At 30.1% G+C, this 17,111-nt stretch overlaps 1 protein-coding gene across 1 annotated transcript; it reads left to right on the forward strand.

Annotated features, from left to right (window-relative positions):
• Window positions 1–4,414: 4,414 nt before the first annotated feature.
• Window positions 4,415–15,118, forward strand: LOC111701187 (MFS-type transporter SLC18B1). The gene is made up of 11 exons (XM_023472359.1): window positions 4,415–4,468; window positions 6,224–6,297; window positions 6,968–7,077; window positions 8,007–8,047; window positions 8,108–8,289; window positions 8,551–8,585; window positions 9,019–9,107; window positions 9,245–9,407; window positions 10,693–10,850; window positions 14,076–14,210; window positions 14,737–15,118. The coding sequence occupies exons 3-11, from the start codon at window positions 7,008–7,010 to the stop codon at window positions 14,803–14,805; spliced, it is 942 nt and encodes a 313-aa protein (XP_023328127.1). The 5' UTR covers window positions 4,415–4,468; window positions 6,224–6,297; window positions 6,968–7,007; the 3' UTR covers window positions 14,806–15,118.
• Window positions 15,119–17,111: the final 1,993 nt, after the last annotated feature.

Raw genomic sequence — 17,111 nt, forward strand, 5'->3', positions numbered from 1 at the left:
ATTTTTGCAAATACTGAAATTTACTTAATATAGTAAAAAACTCATTGAAAAATTGTCCAGACGACATTTGATAAATTCTTCCGATGTATTCGTTATTAAGGGTTTCACTGTATGATATTTTTTGTTCAGCAGGTGTTTATCGATGCTTTTCGATATTGTGGGGAAGTGTCAAAATTATCAAAAAGGACAAAACTACCCGGGCAAAATATTTCCGTGCTGGGTTTTAACGCCACACCGCCGGCCCTGTTATTAATATATTCGTGTTGTTCTTGGATAAATTTCTCTCCATGATTTTCACAGTTTTCATTAAATAAATCAACCATTAAAATGTGACTTTTACTGCATCCTGCCGCCTAGTTTGCTCTGTGACTAAAATTTACATCTGTCTAATTTAAAATGTGGTTTTTAACGTATCCTGCCGCTTTATAATTTGCTCTGTGACTAAAATTTACATCTATCTAGTTCAAAATGTTATTTTTACCGTATCCAGTCGCCTAGTTTGCTCTGTAACTAAAATTTACATCTTTCTAATTTAAAATGAAGAAGTATTTTCGAAAACCTTTTCTTCGGGCTAGGGTTTCTAGTGAAGAAACGTTTCGCGAAAAAATGCGAAAAATATAAATATAAATGAAGCGAAAACGAGGCGAAATTTCGTGAAAATTGTTTTCGCGAAGTACGAAAATTTCGCAAAAATGCGAAATGCAAAAATATTTTCGTAAAATGTCAGATGTCTCCCAGTCGTTCTTAAAATATATTTATACTTTGTGTTAATCCACCAATTGGCTCGCGGATAAATCCCTCTTTGAAAATGAGTCTTGCATTCTCTAAATTTAATCTTTTTTGATGAATTTTTGCAACTTTTTCGTTAAAATTTTGCACTTGATTTTAAACATTATTTTTTTCTCGATATTTTCGTATTTTTTTCAATAATTTTCAATAATGCAAAATTTTTGCAGAAAGATTCTTCCATTACGCTGGAAACCCTAGTTCAGGCTCTCAGCAAAATTTGAATATCTCAAATTTATTTCTAGTTGAACAATAAATTTATTCAAAATCTTCAAATACATTCATGGAAATTCTTGTAAAATATCATAGACGAGAATTCCGACTATTTTGACAGATTCTTCCCACCTTTATTCAATTTGTTCTAAAAGATTGTTTTGTTTTCATTAACTTGATTTTATTTTAACAAACTAGAACTTCATTCCAACAAAACCAGCCTTTTTATCAAACAAAAAAATTGGAATCCTTTTTCTTTTACGATTGTATTTTTACTCTAAAAAACTGTAAAATGCGCAGGTCTGTAAAAGGGGTTATCATGTAAATTATCCAATGCGAAAACGTCTTGGCATATTTTAATATTCTGTGTGAATAGATTTTAAGGTTTTCTATTCACTGCATTAAGTGTATGAGAACCCAACATGTGCATGTATGATATATATTGCATATATATACCCACACCTAAAAGGGAGTGTCTGGCTAGACCTGGTAGTTGAGCTGAGAATGCAGTATTGTAGAGAAAAATTTTAGGATTAGTTTGAGGTGCATATTTCTTTAGCAAGAGTGCAAATTCAGTCTTTAAAATCATAATAGATTGCTCATTTTGGATGGATAATTTTGAGAATCTTTTTTTGAATTATTCAATAATGACGACTAAAAATGTAACAAAATGTCTACAGAAAACTAATTAGATGTTTAGGAACATATATTTCTTAATAAAAATTTGTCAAAATATCAATGATAGAATCAATTATTTCTTTTTCATTTTTATATTTAATTTCTAATTCTTTGTCTATTTGTTCGCAGATTTCTTTAAATTCTGTACATGTCGTCTTTTCAATAAAATTTCAAGGAAATCTACGTAAAATGTATATGAAAAATGAGACATTACAGAAACCAAAAACTAAATTAGATTACTTAATTTCGTTTATAAGAGATAATTTTGATTTTCTAAATCTGTTCCTATACATTTAATTTGTCGAACTGTTGATACATTTTTCGTGTCCGTAATCGAAACATTAAAAACACGATTATCATAATCATCCCTCCAACATCATTAAGGATTTCAAAGATTGAATTTGTACTCTTAAATATGTACGTTTCATAGGTCTTTATTGAATTCAAAATATTTCTCAACAATGTTGCATTATCAGCTCAAGTCTATCCAGACACTCCCTGTATATATATACAATTTTTGCATTATGATCAAATTAATATCTTTGTTTTTTACAATTTATTTTTTTATGAATTTTTATAAATTGGGTACAGTTAATACAGTTAATACAAAAAAAAATCTAATTTGATTAAATCCTTATAATCATTTCTCTCCTTCTTTCTTTTTTTTCTTATTCTTCTGTTGAATGTCTCTGATTCTGATAATTTTGAAAAAAAAAAATTTTTGTCGCAACGAATTAAAACTATAGAGCAACTGCTAGGTCACAACGTTGTAACAGTGGAGTGTGATCTTTGTAAATCTTTGTTAGCTAATGTTGCAAACCTTTGGTATTTCAAACTATGAATTCTGCTGGATCAAATAATCAAAGTTTGAACTATCAACTGTTTACACCATCAAGTTGCAAATGTTTAGAGATAAGAAGAAACGACTTGGAGACAATCGTATAGTTCCTTTTCTTTTGATGTGTAATATTTGCAAAATTTATATGAAATTTTAGAAAGATAAGAATGCAAATATAATAATTTCCAGTATTTTAAATACGTTTCTTCGACCACATTCCATCCGGATAAGAGATCATTGGTCAATTAATTACCAGTTCCTCTAAACCCTTCACTGAATAGCATAGAAGCAAAGTGATTAATTGATTTATCATATCTTACTCCCATATCATATTGGCTTATCATATTGGCTTATCTCCAAGCTTTAACACAAAAATATGCATATAATACTAGCAAAACCTAATATTTTCTGCAATTAAATTTTCATATGAACATTATACAATTTCTTTATATGATTTCTTTTAAAATTTTCTGATCAGTGAAGAAAACCCCGATATAAAGCAATACACGATCCAATTTGATGTGTTACTACTGCACCCTGTAGATGACACATACACATTCAGGACTAGAGATCCAGTCTTTCTTTAATGTGACCCTTGTTTGGCCAGTCCGAACCTTACACAGTTTCTTAATGACCAAAAAGAAAAGAGATATCCATGTTTTACTTTAACATTTCTTTTCTTTAAATTTCGGTTTCTCTATAAAGTATTTTTTCAAATTTTTGCAACAGAAACAAAAAGAAACTGATGAAAGCTAAAAAGACAAAATTTTCATTTTTGAGCGGTCATAAACTTTACATGACCCAATTCTGTTTTTTTGCATATTACGTTTATTTGCAATACAATTTATTATAGAAGGTGATATGACTCCGCAAAATGTGCTCAACTTTGTTCTGGTGTGCTTGGGAATGATATTTTCAGGGGCATCATTCTCAATAACAACTCCTATATACCCATCAGAGGTAATACTAGGAACATACTTCTCAATAACAATAATGATAATAATGCAAATAATAATGATGATAATAATATCGAAGAGAATAATAATGTTAATATTAAGGATGCTATAATGATAATATTGCAGAGAATAATAATGGAAATAAAAATAATAATAGTTTAAATATTGCAGAGAATAATAATGAAAATAAAAATAATAATAGTTTAAATATTGCAGAGAATAATAATGGAAATAATAATAATAATAGTTTAAATATTGCAGAGAATAATAATGGAAATAATAAGGATGCTATAATGATAATATTGTAGAGAATAATAATGAAAATAATAATAATAATAATAGTTTAAATATTGCAGAGAATAATAATGGAAATAAAAATAATAATAGTTTAAATATTGCAGAGAATAATAATGAAAATAATAAGGATGCTATAATGATAATATTGTAGAGAATAATAATGGAAATAAAAATAATAATAGTTTAAATATTGCAGAGAATAATAATGAAAATAATAATAATAATATAGTTAAAATATTGCAGAGAATAATAATGGAAATAATAATAATAATNCTTGAACTTCGAGAGCTGCAGTTTATAGTTAAAAACTATATTTTATAACCTAAATCCTAGTTTAGGGTAGGGGTGAAAATTCTAAAACTAGCATATTTGAAAAGCAATAAAAATATAGAATTTTTCACTATTTTTTTAAAGATGTGTCCCACTCCCATACTTGCATAAGAAATTAAAATTCAAAAGGCATTTTTTACATTTTACTACTAAATTCTATCATCTTTTTTTCCACCTAAAAATCTGAACCATTATGGCATTAAATTTCACTACTGGGTTTTGGTTTATTTTGGTTTATTTTCAGGCCCCTGTTTAGGTAGAATTGATGCTTATAAATCAGAAATAATTTGTGAAAAGTAATATTTGTCTGATTGTTGTAGGATCTGCATACTTTACCTCAGTAATTTTTACCCCGCTCACAGGAAAACTGGTAAATATCATATCATACTTGTGTGCATCTTTAGTGGTCGTAAACCAATAGTGCACAGAATATTCAGAAATATTCATAGATGTTCATGAATGTTCAAAAATATTCATGAATGTTTATAAATGTTCATAAATATTCATAAATTTTCATAAATGTTCATAAATGTTAATAAATGTTCAAAAATATTCATAAACGTTAATAAATGTTTATAAATATTCATAAATGTTCATAAATGTTCATAAATGTTCACAAATGTTAATAAATGTTTAAAAATATTCACAAATGTTCATAAATATTCATAAATATTCATAAATGTTTCTAATTCATAAATATTCATAAATATCCATTAATGTTTATCAATGTTCATTAATATTCATAAATGTTCATTAATATTAATAAATGTTCATTAATATTCACAAATGTTTATAAATGTTCAAAAATATTTACAAATGTTCATAATTGTTCATAAATATTCATAAATATTCATAAATGTTTATAAATGTTCGTAAATATTTAAAAATGAATTCTGCATTTGTTGTGGGTAACCCTGTATTCAAAATCCTAAACATTTATCTTCCATGAATTTCTCTTAAAGACATTTCGATCTGAATAAATGCATAAAATTATGCTTTTCTCCAGACAAAAGTAAATAAACACAACAAAATAGATTTATTAACATAAACAATAACATACACAAACTTCAGAATTGGATACCCTGAGTATTCACTGCAGGACACTTTTGATTTATGTTTAATCCGTTCTTTTGGATATTCATACCGAATTCCGACCAATATCTCTCATTAAATTGCGCGATAAATTGCGCGGCTTGCGTACGCCATGGTTTAATTTTAGACACTTTTCTGGATACAAACTAAAGCGGAGATCATGCATTTAAATCGATTATAAAGTGTTCACCTCTCTGGACGATCATAATACACAAATTCGACGACGAAAAATCGAAAACAAAACGATCGATTTTAAAACGATAGTTTTTATAAAACTCGTCATTTCGTTAACGATCGTTAATGACGACCCTTCGTAAAAGTTCGTTAATGACAACCATTCTTTAACGATCGTTAATGAAGAGAGGAAACAAAAACAATCGTTTTTCCAAAAGAAATGAAAGTGGGAACATTTTTAAATGTACGTTGAAGGTACTAGGTACACGTACCGGCCTTTATATTTGCAATATTTAATATTTATCTTTGTAACGACACAGCTACCCATGTTTAGCTGAATTTTGTCAGGTTGTTCTCCTCGAAATCTAATATTGCCAAACTTGAAACAAATTCCTGATCTTTCAAATTTTAACTGAAAACTTTTTTAGCAGGAGAGTTTTTAGCTCTGACACTAAACTACTATTGAAGAATATACAGAGGAGGGTTATAATGCCCAGGAGGTTAATGGAATTAATTGCAAAAAGTCTAGTTTCTGTTCTTTAACCAAAAGACAAAAATACAAAAATAAAATAATAAAAAATAATAATTCGAAACTCAAAGAAGTACAGATCCAATAGAAATTTATTTGACTCTTGTGAAGTTGTAGGCACAATTTTCTCTGCCAACCTTACAGTCATATCCTTGTTTTACTGCAAACAGATAATTTCTACTTTTGGTTTCTTTATAGCGGATTTTCGTGGGCAAAGACAAGGAAGAAAATTGACGGAATTTTTTGATTTACAAAATGTAAAAAACGATGATGTCTTCCTCATTTGAAATAACACTGACAGTGATTTTAAGAACTATTACTTATTTCTAGATTGGGTTGACGAGTGCTAAATCTGTATTTGTTTACGGATCCCTTGTCTGCGGTCTTGGAAACCTGGGTTTTGGGTAAGAAGACTAAAGCAATCATTTTAGATAACTCCAATTTCCAATCAAACTTTCGGAGAATATTTTTTATTTTAGTTTTTCCGCCCCCATGTGATTTCGTTTAAACTTTAAACGGAGTGACCTGCAATGTATGGTAGTTTAGCTGAGAATGTATAGTCATGTGGAGAAATTTTTAAGGATTCCTTTGAGACATGTAAAACGTTTTAATGATGTATAATTACTGAGTTTGAGCGCAACTTCGACAATTATAATCATCCATAACGACGACAAAAAATGTAAAAAAAATCTACAATAAATTTAGTAACCGAATAAAGTGCAATTGGGTAAAGGAATTGAGTTTTTGCTTAAACTCAAATCTTCTGATCCCAATATCTTTGTAACCTTATGATGCAGACCTTTGATATTTCAAACTTAGATTATTTTATCTATACGTATTAATAGTTTGAAATATCTAAGGTCTACGACATTGGGTTGCAAAGATATTGAGATTAGAAAATCAGAGTTTGTGGCAAAAACTCAACTCCTTTTATAGAATATTTTCATCTTTTCATCTTCTTAACCATGAATATAAAGATAGAACACCAAGAATATAAAGATAGCAGACCAGGGATATAAAAATAGCAGTCCAGGGATATAAAGATGATATAATCTGACTCTATGCTTACTTTAGATTTGTTTCCTATATTGAAGATGGGGGAATATATTTCTGGATGTCCTTATTATTTCGTATAATTGCTGCTGTAGGAGAATCTGTGGTTGCACCAACTGCTTACCCTTTAGGTTGTTGCAATATTAAAGGGACTGTACACGTAATTTCAAGTGACCCTACATGCAAAGATTCACAACGGGACACTTGAAAATTTAGCTGAACAATAATGTGAAAGATATTGTCGTAGTTCCTATATATTTTCCTGCAAAAGAAATGCGCAAGCCCCTTTTGTCAAGAAATAACAATTTAAAAAATCGGTTTTTTATTAAATTATAAACATTGATATCTAATTCATACTTAATCATACAAATCGCTTGAAATTACGCTTACACTCCATTTAATACTTTCCTCCTAAACACATCCTTGCAAAATACTAAATTATATTTTTCATTTTAAAGCATTGAAACACATATAATTATTTGTATAATGTTTCTAGTACAAAATCACTAACATTTTATAATTACTGTTACCATTTGAAAGTGGTAATCTAAAGCCTGGAACTGATGCCAGTAAATCTACAGAGTATAGGAAAAATGTATTTACAAGTAAGAAAAGAACAAATAAAATGATACTAATGAATCATGGAAAGCTGGAGCTTTCTGGCAGGCATTTTTTATGTTGAATGATTAAATGATGTGAAAAATGTTGTTCATCTTTACTTTTCTTTCCTTAGCAGGTGGGGCTATTTGTTTTCAATAAAATGTTCAAGCCATTCCAAGTAATTCTTTATTTTTAAATCTTAAGTCAAGTAAATAACTCCTCTAATGAGAGATGGGTAGACAATAAACACTAAAATCTGATCAAGTTAGAGTTTATGTGATAGCTTTGAAGTTGATTAGCCCATGTCAAACAAAGTATTAAAAAGGGGTTTTCAATACAAAAAGTTCCAGTCTCCTGAAACTGGTTCCTATTTTATTTTCTCCAATCTTTGCCTTGGACTGAGGACAGTTTATATGTTTGATTAGAACAAAGAAAACCCTTGATATCTTTTATTATTTAGGAGCACAACAGTTTTCGGAAAAAAATCAAGGGAAAGCTATTGTAAGTATCTTGTAAGTAATGATAAGAAAATCTTTTATTAATAACAAGCATCATTTCCAGTCAGTAGTTGAGTGCTGCTTTGGAATAGGGATGGTATTTGGTCCATCACTAGGTGGAGTAATGTACAACGCTTTCGGATTCTCAGCTCCAATTTGGTTATTAGCAGCACTTTTACTCTTAATATTCGGCACATCAGTTATCTTCTTGGAGAAGAGAATAAAAACTCAACTGAACACTAAAGAGTAGGAAATTATTAATATTTTTAAGGTTAAACGTAGCAAATCAGGCATGAAATTACAACAACACAGTCATGTTAAATGCTTATGTAATATGCAAAAAGTCTCAAATTATCATAAAAGTTGAAAAGTTTCTGAATGCTTGATCCTAAATTTATCATTTCTTAGACTTGAGAATTGTCTTTCATCTTGTATAAAAACAGAATTTGAATTTTCTTAAAACAATTCTATTTTCCATTATATGCTTAAACTGTTTCCAATGTTTAGAGAGACCCTGTGGAGGGACCTGTTCATGTGTCCTGGTAGAGATGGGCAAATTTGACTTCTTTATTTTAATGTTTTTTTTAATTGTTAAAAAAGAATGATTCTTTCGTTCTTAAAATTCATTTTCTTCTATTTCTTTAGTTTTTTTTTCTCAGAAACATCGTTCAGTAAAATGGATTGCTACGAAATTTTTTACAAAAAAAAATTGTTTAAAAAAATTGTTGGTTCAGTAAAAAAAACTATTGTTTTGTAAAAGTTTGTTACACAAAATCATCTGTTAAAAAAAAACAGATAGTTTTCAAGTTTTTTTAAATCGTTTATAGTTCTTTGTTTGTTTTTAAAAAGCAATAATTTTTTCATTTCTCTGAATGCTCCATTTTGTTCGTTCATTGTTCGTTTTTTATGAACGACACCATTTTTTACAAAAAAATTTTGTTCGTTCAAAAACACAATGCCCATCGCTATGTCCAGGACTGATTCCAAATGTCATTGGATTAATTATTGCTGGAACAGCATACAATTGGTATTCAGCGTCACTAGAACCTTACCTTGTACAACAAGTAAGACCATTTTCAAACATTTTATACTCAAAAATATATGAAGGAAGGGGGGGGGGGTTAAGAAATATAACCTCCTACAAGTTCAGATACGAGTAGAAAAAAAATAAACATTTGTCAAAACTTTTTTTCTTGTTTAGTTTGGTTTTAACGCTGGACAAGTTGGATTGATACTGGTTGGATTTTCTTGTGCTTACACCTTCCTTGCTCCACCGTTTGGTGTTCTCTTCGACTGGGGATTATCCCCGCTATATGCAGCACTCATGGGGAATGGTGTTATCATGCTATCCATGTTTTTATTAGGTTAGTCAAGGTCATCTTTATATGTATAGGATTTCTGTGGGCCTCTGTTTGTTTGTATCCAATAAACGTAAAAATAGCTGAAATGATCGGTCTTAAAATTTATAGTGCTCTTATATCCACACCTAAAAAAAAGGTTTATATTCAAAATGAAAATACAAGGAAACCTGCAAATGGTTTTATGACAAACGATAAAAAGTGGTCACAAGAGAAACATAATATAAAGCTAAAATTAAATTAAATTTTACTAGAAAAGGACGCAAAGGCCTAAAAAGCAGGGGCATAAATGATGATCCTGTAGGTGAGGTAAAGTTTTTTTAGTTGGCGCGCAATCCGCGCCAATTTCCACCCCTTCCCCCAGAATTTTTTTACCCCCCTCCCCTAGAAAAATATCATGATGTATATCAAATTATTGGTTTTATTTGGGTTTGGTTTGAATTTTCCACTCATTTCTGGGATTAACAAACTCTATCAAATAAAGGTTTCATTTCTTACTTTTCAGCTTTCACCTTGTTTTATATCCTTCATTATAGTCATTAATTTTACATTAACTACCAAGATCTGTAAAAATACTGGATTTATTTTACTCTGTTATTACTGTTAAAATACATATAAAGTAATTTTACTCTAAGAGGAAAAAGATGTTACTTTTTTAAATCTTTAGAAACGATACTCTGCAAAACTTATTTTTGTCTCTGTTATTCTAATCTTTAAAAAAAGTACAAAAAGCGTTTTCTTGGACAGAAACAACGATTTGTTTTATATTTATTTTACAATAAAATTTTAAAGCTAAGGAAAAAATAAAAATCAGCAGATTTAGAGTCTTAGCTGCAGGCCCAAACAAAACAAAAAATATGCATCACCTCTCCAAATGAAACTACAAAATAAATTTACTAAATAGTAATTCTGTTTTTTTTTAATAAAGATTGAAGTTAGATAAGTTCAATTGTTGACTTGACCTACAAAAATATTATAATCATTATCATGATATATGATGTATTATATAACAAGTTGTGTGTGAATGAGCCGGAGTTTAGGAATAGGCAGTCTGCTAAATGCCGCAAAAAGTTCTACTTTCATGAAAATAGTCGTCTTTACACATGTTTTTTAAAAGGTGTTAAAAACAGACTAATCAATTGAGAATAATTTTTTGGAGGGGGCAACTTTGCGAAGTTGTAACTCTTCAGGATTCTAGGGGGGAGGGGAAACCCCCGATAGCCCCCCTTNGATTGACTTTAAAAAATAATATTTGCCAAGTTGTTTATTTATAACATAATTGTAAATATAGGGCCTATCCCTGGACTAGATGATCTAAACAATATCCCTGTAAAAGCTACAGCTCTGGTTCTGCATGGAGCTGGAACATCTTGTACTTATCTAGCAGCTCTCCTAGGAATGGTTGAGAGTATTAAAGCTGGGGGACTACCTCAAACAGAGCAAACAACAGTATGTATTCCATGGGAATAGTAAACTAAGGCTAGATACTCTGAATGTGCTCCGAAAGGATGCGCTGTTGGTGAAAGGGGGAGCCCTTTTACATCTGACATGCAGAGAAAATCCTTCCCCCTCTCATTATCAGTTCATCTGCCGCCATTAAAGTAATGAATTGTATGAGGATTTTGAGGGCCGCGGCAAAACTACATTACTTGGGAATGCCGCAATGAATAATAAGACAGAGAGAGAGCCAGTTCTAGCCGTGGCGCTCGGCCCCCAAGCCTGTCCTGGCCTTGGCGCTCGGCCCCCTAGCCTGTCCTGGCCTCGGCGCTCGGCCCCCTATCCTGTCTTAGCCGCAGCGCGCGGCTCAGAAAGTTTCTAAACCCAGCCTAACCCTAAAATAAATACTAATCTCTCTCTTTCTCATCATTCATTAAGGCATTCGCAAGTAATGGAGTTTGACCGCTCCCAATTTTGCGGTCAATTGCAATGAAGGAGACTTTTCTAGGATATTGGAGCGCATCTAGAGTATCTAACCTTACTATACGACCTTGATTTATTCTATTTATGCATTTTTATATTTGGCTTGTCTTTATGTTTGTTGTTTTGTTTCTATCATATAAATGGCTGAACGGATCAGATTCAATTTATCTGTGGCAACTCACAGTTGATATAAATTTCATTAGAATTTCAAAAAAATATAATGTACATAAAACGACGATTTTTTGGCCTTTAGGTGTCCCTCCCTAGCAAAATCCCTGAAATATTGAAAGCAGAGACACCTAGCGGCCAAATAATCTAAGGTTTATAAAGTATATCGTATTCAAATAAAAAGAATATTATTAAATATCAACTTTATATGAATAATAATTCGACATGTATAGGCTGTAATATTTAAATGATCAATTTTAAACTAATTTAATTTTTTTACGATCTGAGTGGAAAAATGCGACTCCGTGAATTTGTGTTGGTCATACGCTGTTCGGTATGGGTCGTTTTTAACCCTTTTCTTCTTATAAAGGCAACAGACAAGTAAAATTAGATGCGATTGATATCGAATTTAATTCGATATCAGCCTATACTCTCTTTGATTTTTCCCACCCCTTTAACGAAAGTGGGTGTCAAGTCTTAACTTTTTAAAAAGCTTTTAAAACATGTCAAAATATTAAACCAGTCACTTCTTTCCATAACCGAAATTCATTTATTGAAGACTGGATCATATAATAAAAATTAAAAATTATAAACAATTTTTTGAGGGCTCGGATGTATTTCCCGAATCATTCAGTAAGATATAATTTGTTGATTTCTGTAAAACACTGTTCTGCAATTAAATAAGATTTAATTTCTTAAATTAAAAACTTTAGCAATTAGAAATCTTGAAATTCATTTTCTCTCAACAAAATCATTTGTTCCCCCACCTTCAATAGTTTCTTACAAGTTACATACTTTTGTTTAAACCCTTAACTTTCAAGGGATATATCAAACCCATTATATTCGAGAGGGGGTTGGATTAAAATGTCCCCCTCTCTCCCCCTTTACAATTCTGTGTATTATGATGTAATATGAAAAGTATTATTTTTTTGCAAACTCAAAGGCTGAACTAATTTGCATTCTGAATTTGTTGTGCTGCAAAAAAAATGTAAAAACATAGTCAATGAAAAAGAAAATTTTTCAAGACAAAATATTTTTTTTTTTCGTAAACATAGTTAGTTTTACAACATTTTACATATATTGTTACTAGTTATAAACGAAAAAGGCATTTCATTTTACAATATAATTTGGCTATTCTTTCATAGATAGAAATACAGTTAATAATGTTCGTGATATAATTATTTTATTATAATTTTTATATGATGAAAAAGAAAATGTTCACATTTTAACTTCAAGGGGTTTTTGTTATTTGCTTTCATAATAGCTAAAAATTGTCTTGAAAGACAAATGCCAATATATTCCTTATTATTGAATATTTAATGGTTTTAAGGGTACCGTTGTGAATCGGGCATTGCCATCTTTGCTTGGAGGGACACTTGAAATTTCACTAACTATGAAAACAATTGGTATGGGTTATTTGGGATCTTACACCTATACTTTTGGAGTGCACATCAATTATTTGATGTTTATCATTATAATTTAAAATCTATCAAAAGTGGAGTGTCTAGCTAGACATGGTAGTTAAGCTGAGAATGCAGTTTTGTAGAGATATTTGTTAGGATTCATTTGAGATCAGACGTTGTTTTTAATAGTCTTTTACGTTAAATTTAAATATTGTATTCTAAAAATCTTAAAATATTTGATATTTTATGATTTTACAATATAAGTTTCTAATTTCAACATAATTTCTAAAATTTAAAAAGAAATGAAAATTTTCTTATTTCATTCAATCCTTGGAAACATTCCAAATAATATGAGAAGGAAGGATGTTGCAGCCTGAGCTGAGAAAATGAACAACTTGTCAAAAGTTTGAGAAATGATCATGATAGTATAGATATATGCTTCATATAATATGATGGTGTAGATATAAGCTTATATTATACAGTAATTACCAGAAAACAATGGAATAGGAAGACGACATTACAGTGATAATAAAGTGTATTTGATGTTACAAAAGAAATAGTTTTACTAAACACTAATAAATTACGTGGAATTGGTCTGGTTACACAACAAAAATTGGTTTGCCTAATATGCTCATTGGATTTTGTGAAGTTATAACTTGCTTCTAAAAGTCATCTTCCTATTTCAGAGTTTTCTGATTATCACTGTATTATGTTAGATGTATACTTCTACTTCCGGTTTTTTGGATTCATAACAATGAAATTAGCTTTTTGGAACATTAAAGATAACTAAAAACTGATTTCACGCCTTTTTGTTAAGAAATGTTACACACTTTTTGTTCATACTTTTTTATTTAAATTTTCACATTTTTTGTTTTAATTTCTTGGGGCTTTTCAAAAACATGCATGTAATTTATTATCCATGGAACATTTTTTGTTTGCAACCTGCTTAAACTTTATTTCAGCATAAAATGCCCCGAATTCAATCTGACATACAATGCATACATTACTTGTTATATCTTAGTAATTAGTTTTAAATTTAGAAGACTTATTTTTGGTTTGGTGGAATGGTAACTCCGTAAATTAATATGGAATCTACTCTCTTGGTCACATGAGATTAGACTATACCCCTTTTCATTTTTCGCGAACACTCCCTTTAAACTTTAAATGATGAATTTATTTCAAGGGAATGGTGACTAGTGTATGGTTAATGAGCCTAAGCCTGGGAGCTTTCCTTGGATCTTTGATTGGAGGATATTTATACGATATTATTGGGTTTTCTTGGCTCTGCTCAGTGGAAGGGATAGCAGTTGGATTAACTGTAAGTAGAAATAATATATATTTTTTTCTCATTTTATTAGAATAGAATTTTTTTTTATGCGGATCAATTTAAAACATAGCCAATGAATGAAGGGTTGACGATACAAAGGGTTGTGAAAATTTTGAATTCTGTCACGATTGAGAATACTTCGGTAGATATAGTTTAATTTTTATCTGTTTGTTCTTACGAGACCCATCAATAAAGAGATCGTTCAATAAAAAAATATCAAAAAATCATTCGTTGAGTGAAAAACGATTGTTTTTTTTTCCAAAGTTTTTGGAAAATTCGTTTGTTCAGTAAAGGAATGTTTTTTAAAGTTCGTTCAAACGATTTTAAATTGTTCGTTTTTGTTCGTTAGTTTTTAAAAAAAGATAATTTTTTTATTTCTCTGAACGATCCATTTTGTTGGTCCATCGTTCGTTTTTTTTCTGAACGACACACTTTTTCACGAAAATTTCGTTCGTTCATAAAAACGATGTACATCTCTAACCCTGGCAGACTGGTAATTTCAGTTTCTATTTTCTAGACAATATGCTTGGTGGGAGCTGCACTTCTTGGAAGAAAGACAGATGATAACTATCAATCATTTGAATAGTTAGGTTCCACGCCAGACTAAAGTAAATTGCACTTTAACTTGAAATCATATTTGTTTTCAAACATAACTATCTTGTTGCAGAGCTATTGAGAAGAACAAGCATATTTTAAATTTTCCAATATGACGGATAAGTTTGCTATTCTTGTCAAATCAAAACAAAGGAGCTAGCTACAAGGTTACAAAGTCGTATTATTAATTTCGCGTAATTTTATCTTATCCTTCTATCAAGTTCAGTTGTGTATTTGATGCTGTTAATTTACCTTAGGTCGAAATTAAGAATTTGAGCCGCGGCTTAAATTTGAGACTCGGCTCAAAAATGGTTGGTTCCACTTAAAATTGTATTCATTGTTTCAAGAATGAAGAATTAAGCCAGCGCTCAATTGAAACCGGTTTTAGGCGAATTTGAGATGCGGCTCAAATTCATTAAATTCGGACTCTAGCTGCAGTTAGGAAAAAATCAATTTTATTATGTGAAATGGGATTGTATACAGTACACTGTACAATCCCAATTGTGTTTCATGTTTATTAGAATACTAGAAATTCAAGGCGCTTCACGCCCTTCTTTCTAGGCTTTTAAGGCGCTTCGCGCCCATCTTCTATTTAAATTGTGAAAATGTTTTTTTTGTTTACATTTGTTTTAAAACAAAGAAGAAAAAAATTCGCGGTTTTCAAGAATTTAAATTTTTTTACAAAATTAAAAACCTTTAAAACACATTGTTTTTTATTTTTATCATTCATAAACCTTCCCTGTGGTCACGTGATATCCCACAAAAAATTTGGGCCCGATCGGTTGAGCCGTTTTGACGTTTATTGGATACAAACAAACAAACAGACACCAATACAAACAGACAGCCAAGCCAAATTTATATATAGATTCAAAATCAGTCTAGCAGTCGACTTTTTCTTCAACTGTTTCATGGGTATTAAACTATATAAATCTATTTTTACCGTTATTATTAATTTGTTTAAATTAAGCGCTATGTATTATTTTCATTGTCAGAAATAAATCCTTTTTTACTGTTAATTGTTAAGAATATTGTATAATTTTGGTATAACAATTCTTTAGAGATGTATCAGCTTTGTATATTAACAGTTATTTACAATTTAAAAATTCTAAGCAGCATTCTTTAATAAAAAGAAAGAACGAAGGGTATTCAATATTCATTCTGTCTATTTATGTTTCATCATTCTAAGTCTAATTCTAAGGAACAATTCTTTTGTCATTTTCGTCATTATTGTCGTTATAAGAAGTAAACTTCATCCACTGAACAGGTAGCATTATTGACGCGGACCGCCCTGCCTGAGTGTCCCAAAAGGGATTTATTAATAATACTGCAGCAGCATTTAATAGGTGTGGATTTATGAATAATCAATCAATAGTTTGGGGTCATTATATTGTGATTATTATTGTCTGCAAAAAAACTCCAAATGTTGGTCCATGCAGTGGTTCCGAGGAGGGAGTGTTTGCTAAAACTAAGTCTTAGTAATTATGGAAAACAAATATTTTCTGCGTGCTAAATGAATTTGTAGAGAAATATTTTATATTGAACCAGGAATATAGGAACAAAGACTGAATGGAATTAGTACAGTCGTCTCTAAATTCTCATTCTTAGTGGTTAACCCTGTAACTAGACGTGTATACAGGTATCTGCAACATTATCTTTAAAACAATTTTCCAAGCTGTACCTATGCTTGCTGGATTGAAACTTCGTATAGCTCTTGACATGGACTCTGATAAACATGAGAAATATAAAATTGACATAATTTCTGCCATCTATATTCTCACTGTAGTGCAAGTTTATTACTTTGGAATGGATGCGACTGTAATCTGTATATATGCACAATGTACATCTGTAAAATAGTAATCTCTGTTTATGTGTCTGTTTGTTAGTTCGTTTGTACTTCTAATCATTATCATGATTGAGGAATAACGAGTGTTATTTTTCTTGGTTTAAAAATTCTAGGCTAAGTTTAGTTCACTTTAATATAGAAATGTTAGTTTCCAAGCAAAGCAGGGTTCCCAAGTTAGTATTTATATCAGTGTATATAAAAATGTATGTCAACTTTTGTTTTTCATTTTTTAAATTGACTCTTTGTTAACGACCGTTAGCGATCTTTTATAGAGGAAATACATTTTTTGGTCGGAAAATCCAAGGTCCGAAAACATTTAAGTTATTGGTCTCGGAAAAAAAAATTTAAGACAACATTCATAACATTATCTTTCTAAAAAATATGAAATTAACTAATTGTCATAAAATTCAGATTTTATTTTTTTTTATTTTTTTTTTTATAAATGATCGTTTGTA

The sequence above is a fragment of the Eurytemora carolleeae genome, unplaced genomic scaffold (genome assembly GCF_000591075.1).
Source record: "Eurytemora carolleeae unplaced genomic scaffold, Eaff_2.0 scaffold447, whole genome shotgun sequence".
In the NCBI taxonomy this organism is placed as follows: Eukaryota; Metazoa; Arthropoda; class Copepoda; order Calanoida; family Temoridae; genus Eurytemora; species Eurytemora carolleeae.

What these genes read in the sequence shown, in the direction of transcription:
- LOC111701187 (XM_023472359.1), top strand. Translation starts at nt 7,008, where the DNA reads ATGTCCTTATTATTTCGTATAATTGCTGCTGTAGGAGAATCTGTGGTT. An exon ending in AAAATCAAGGGAAAGCTATT is followed by an intron (nt 8,048 to 8,107) that starts GTAAGTATCTTG and finishes CATCATTTCCAG; the next exon opens with TCAGTAGTTGAGTGCTGCTT. An exon ending in ACTCAACTGAACACTAAAGA is followed by an intron (nt 8,290 to 8,550) that starts GTAGGAAATTAT and finishes TCCAATGTTTAG; the next exon opens with AGAGACCCTGTGGAGGGACC.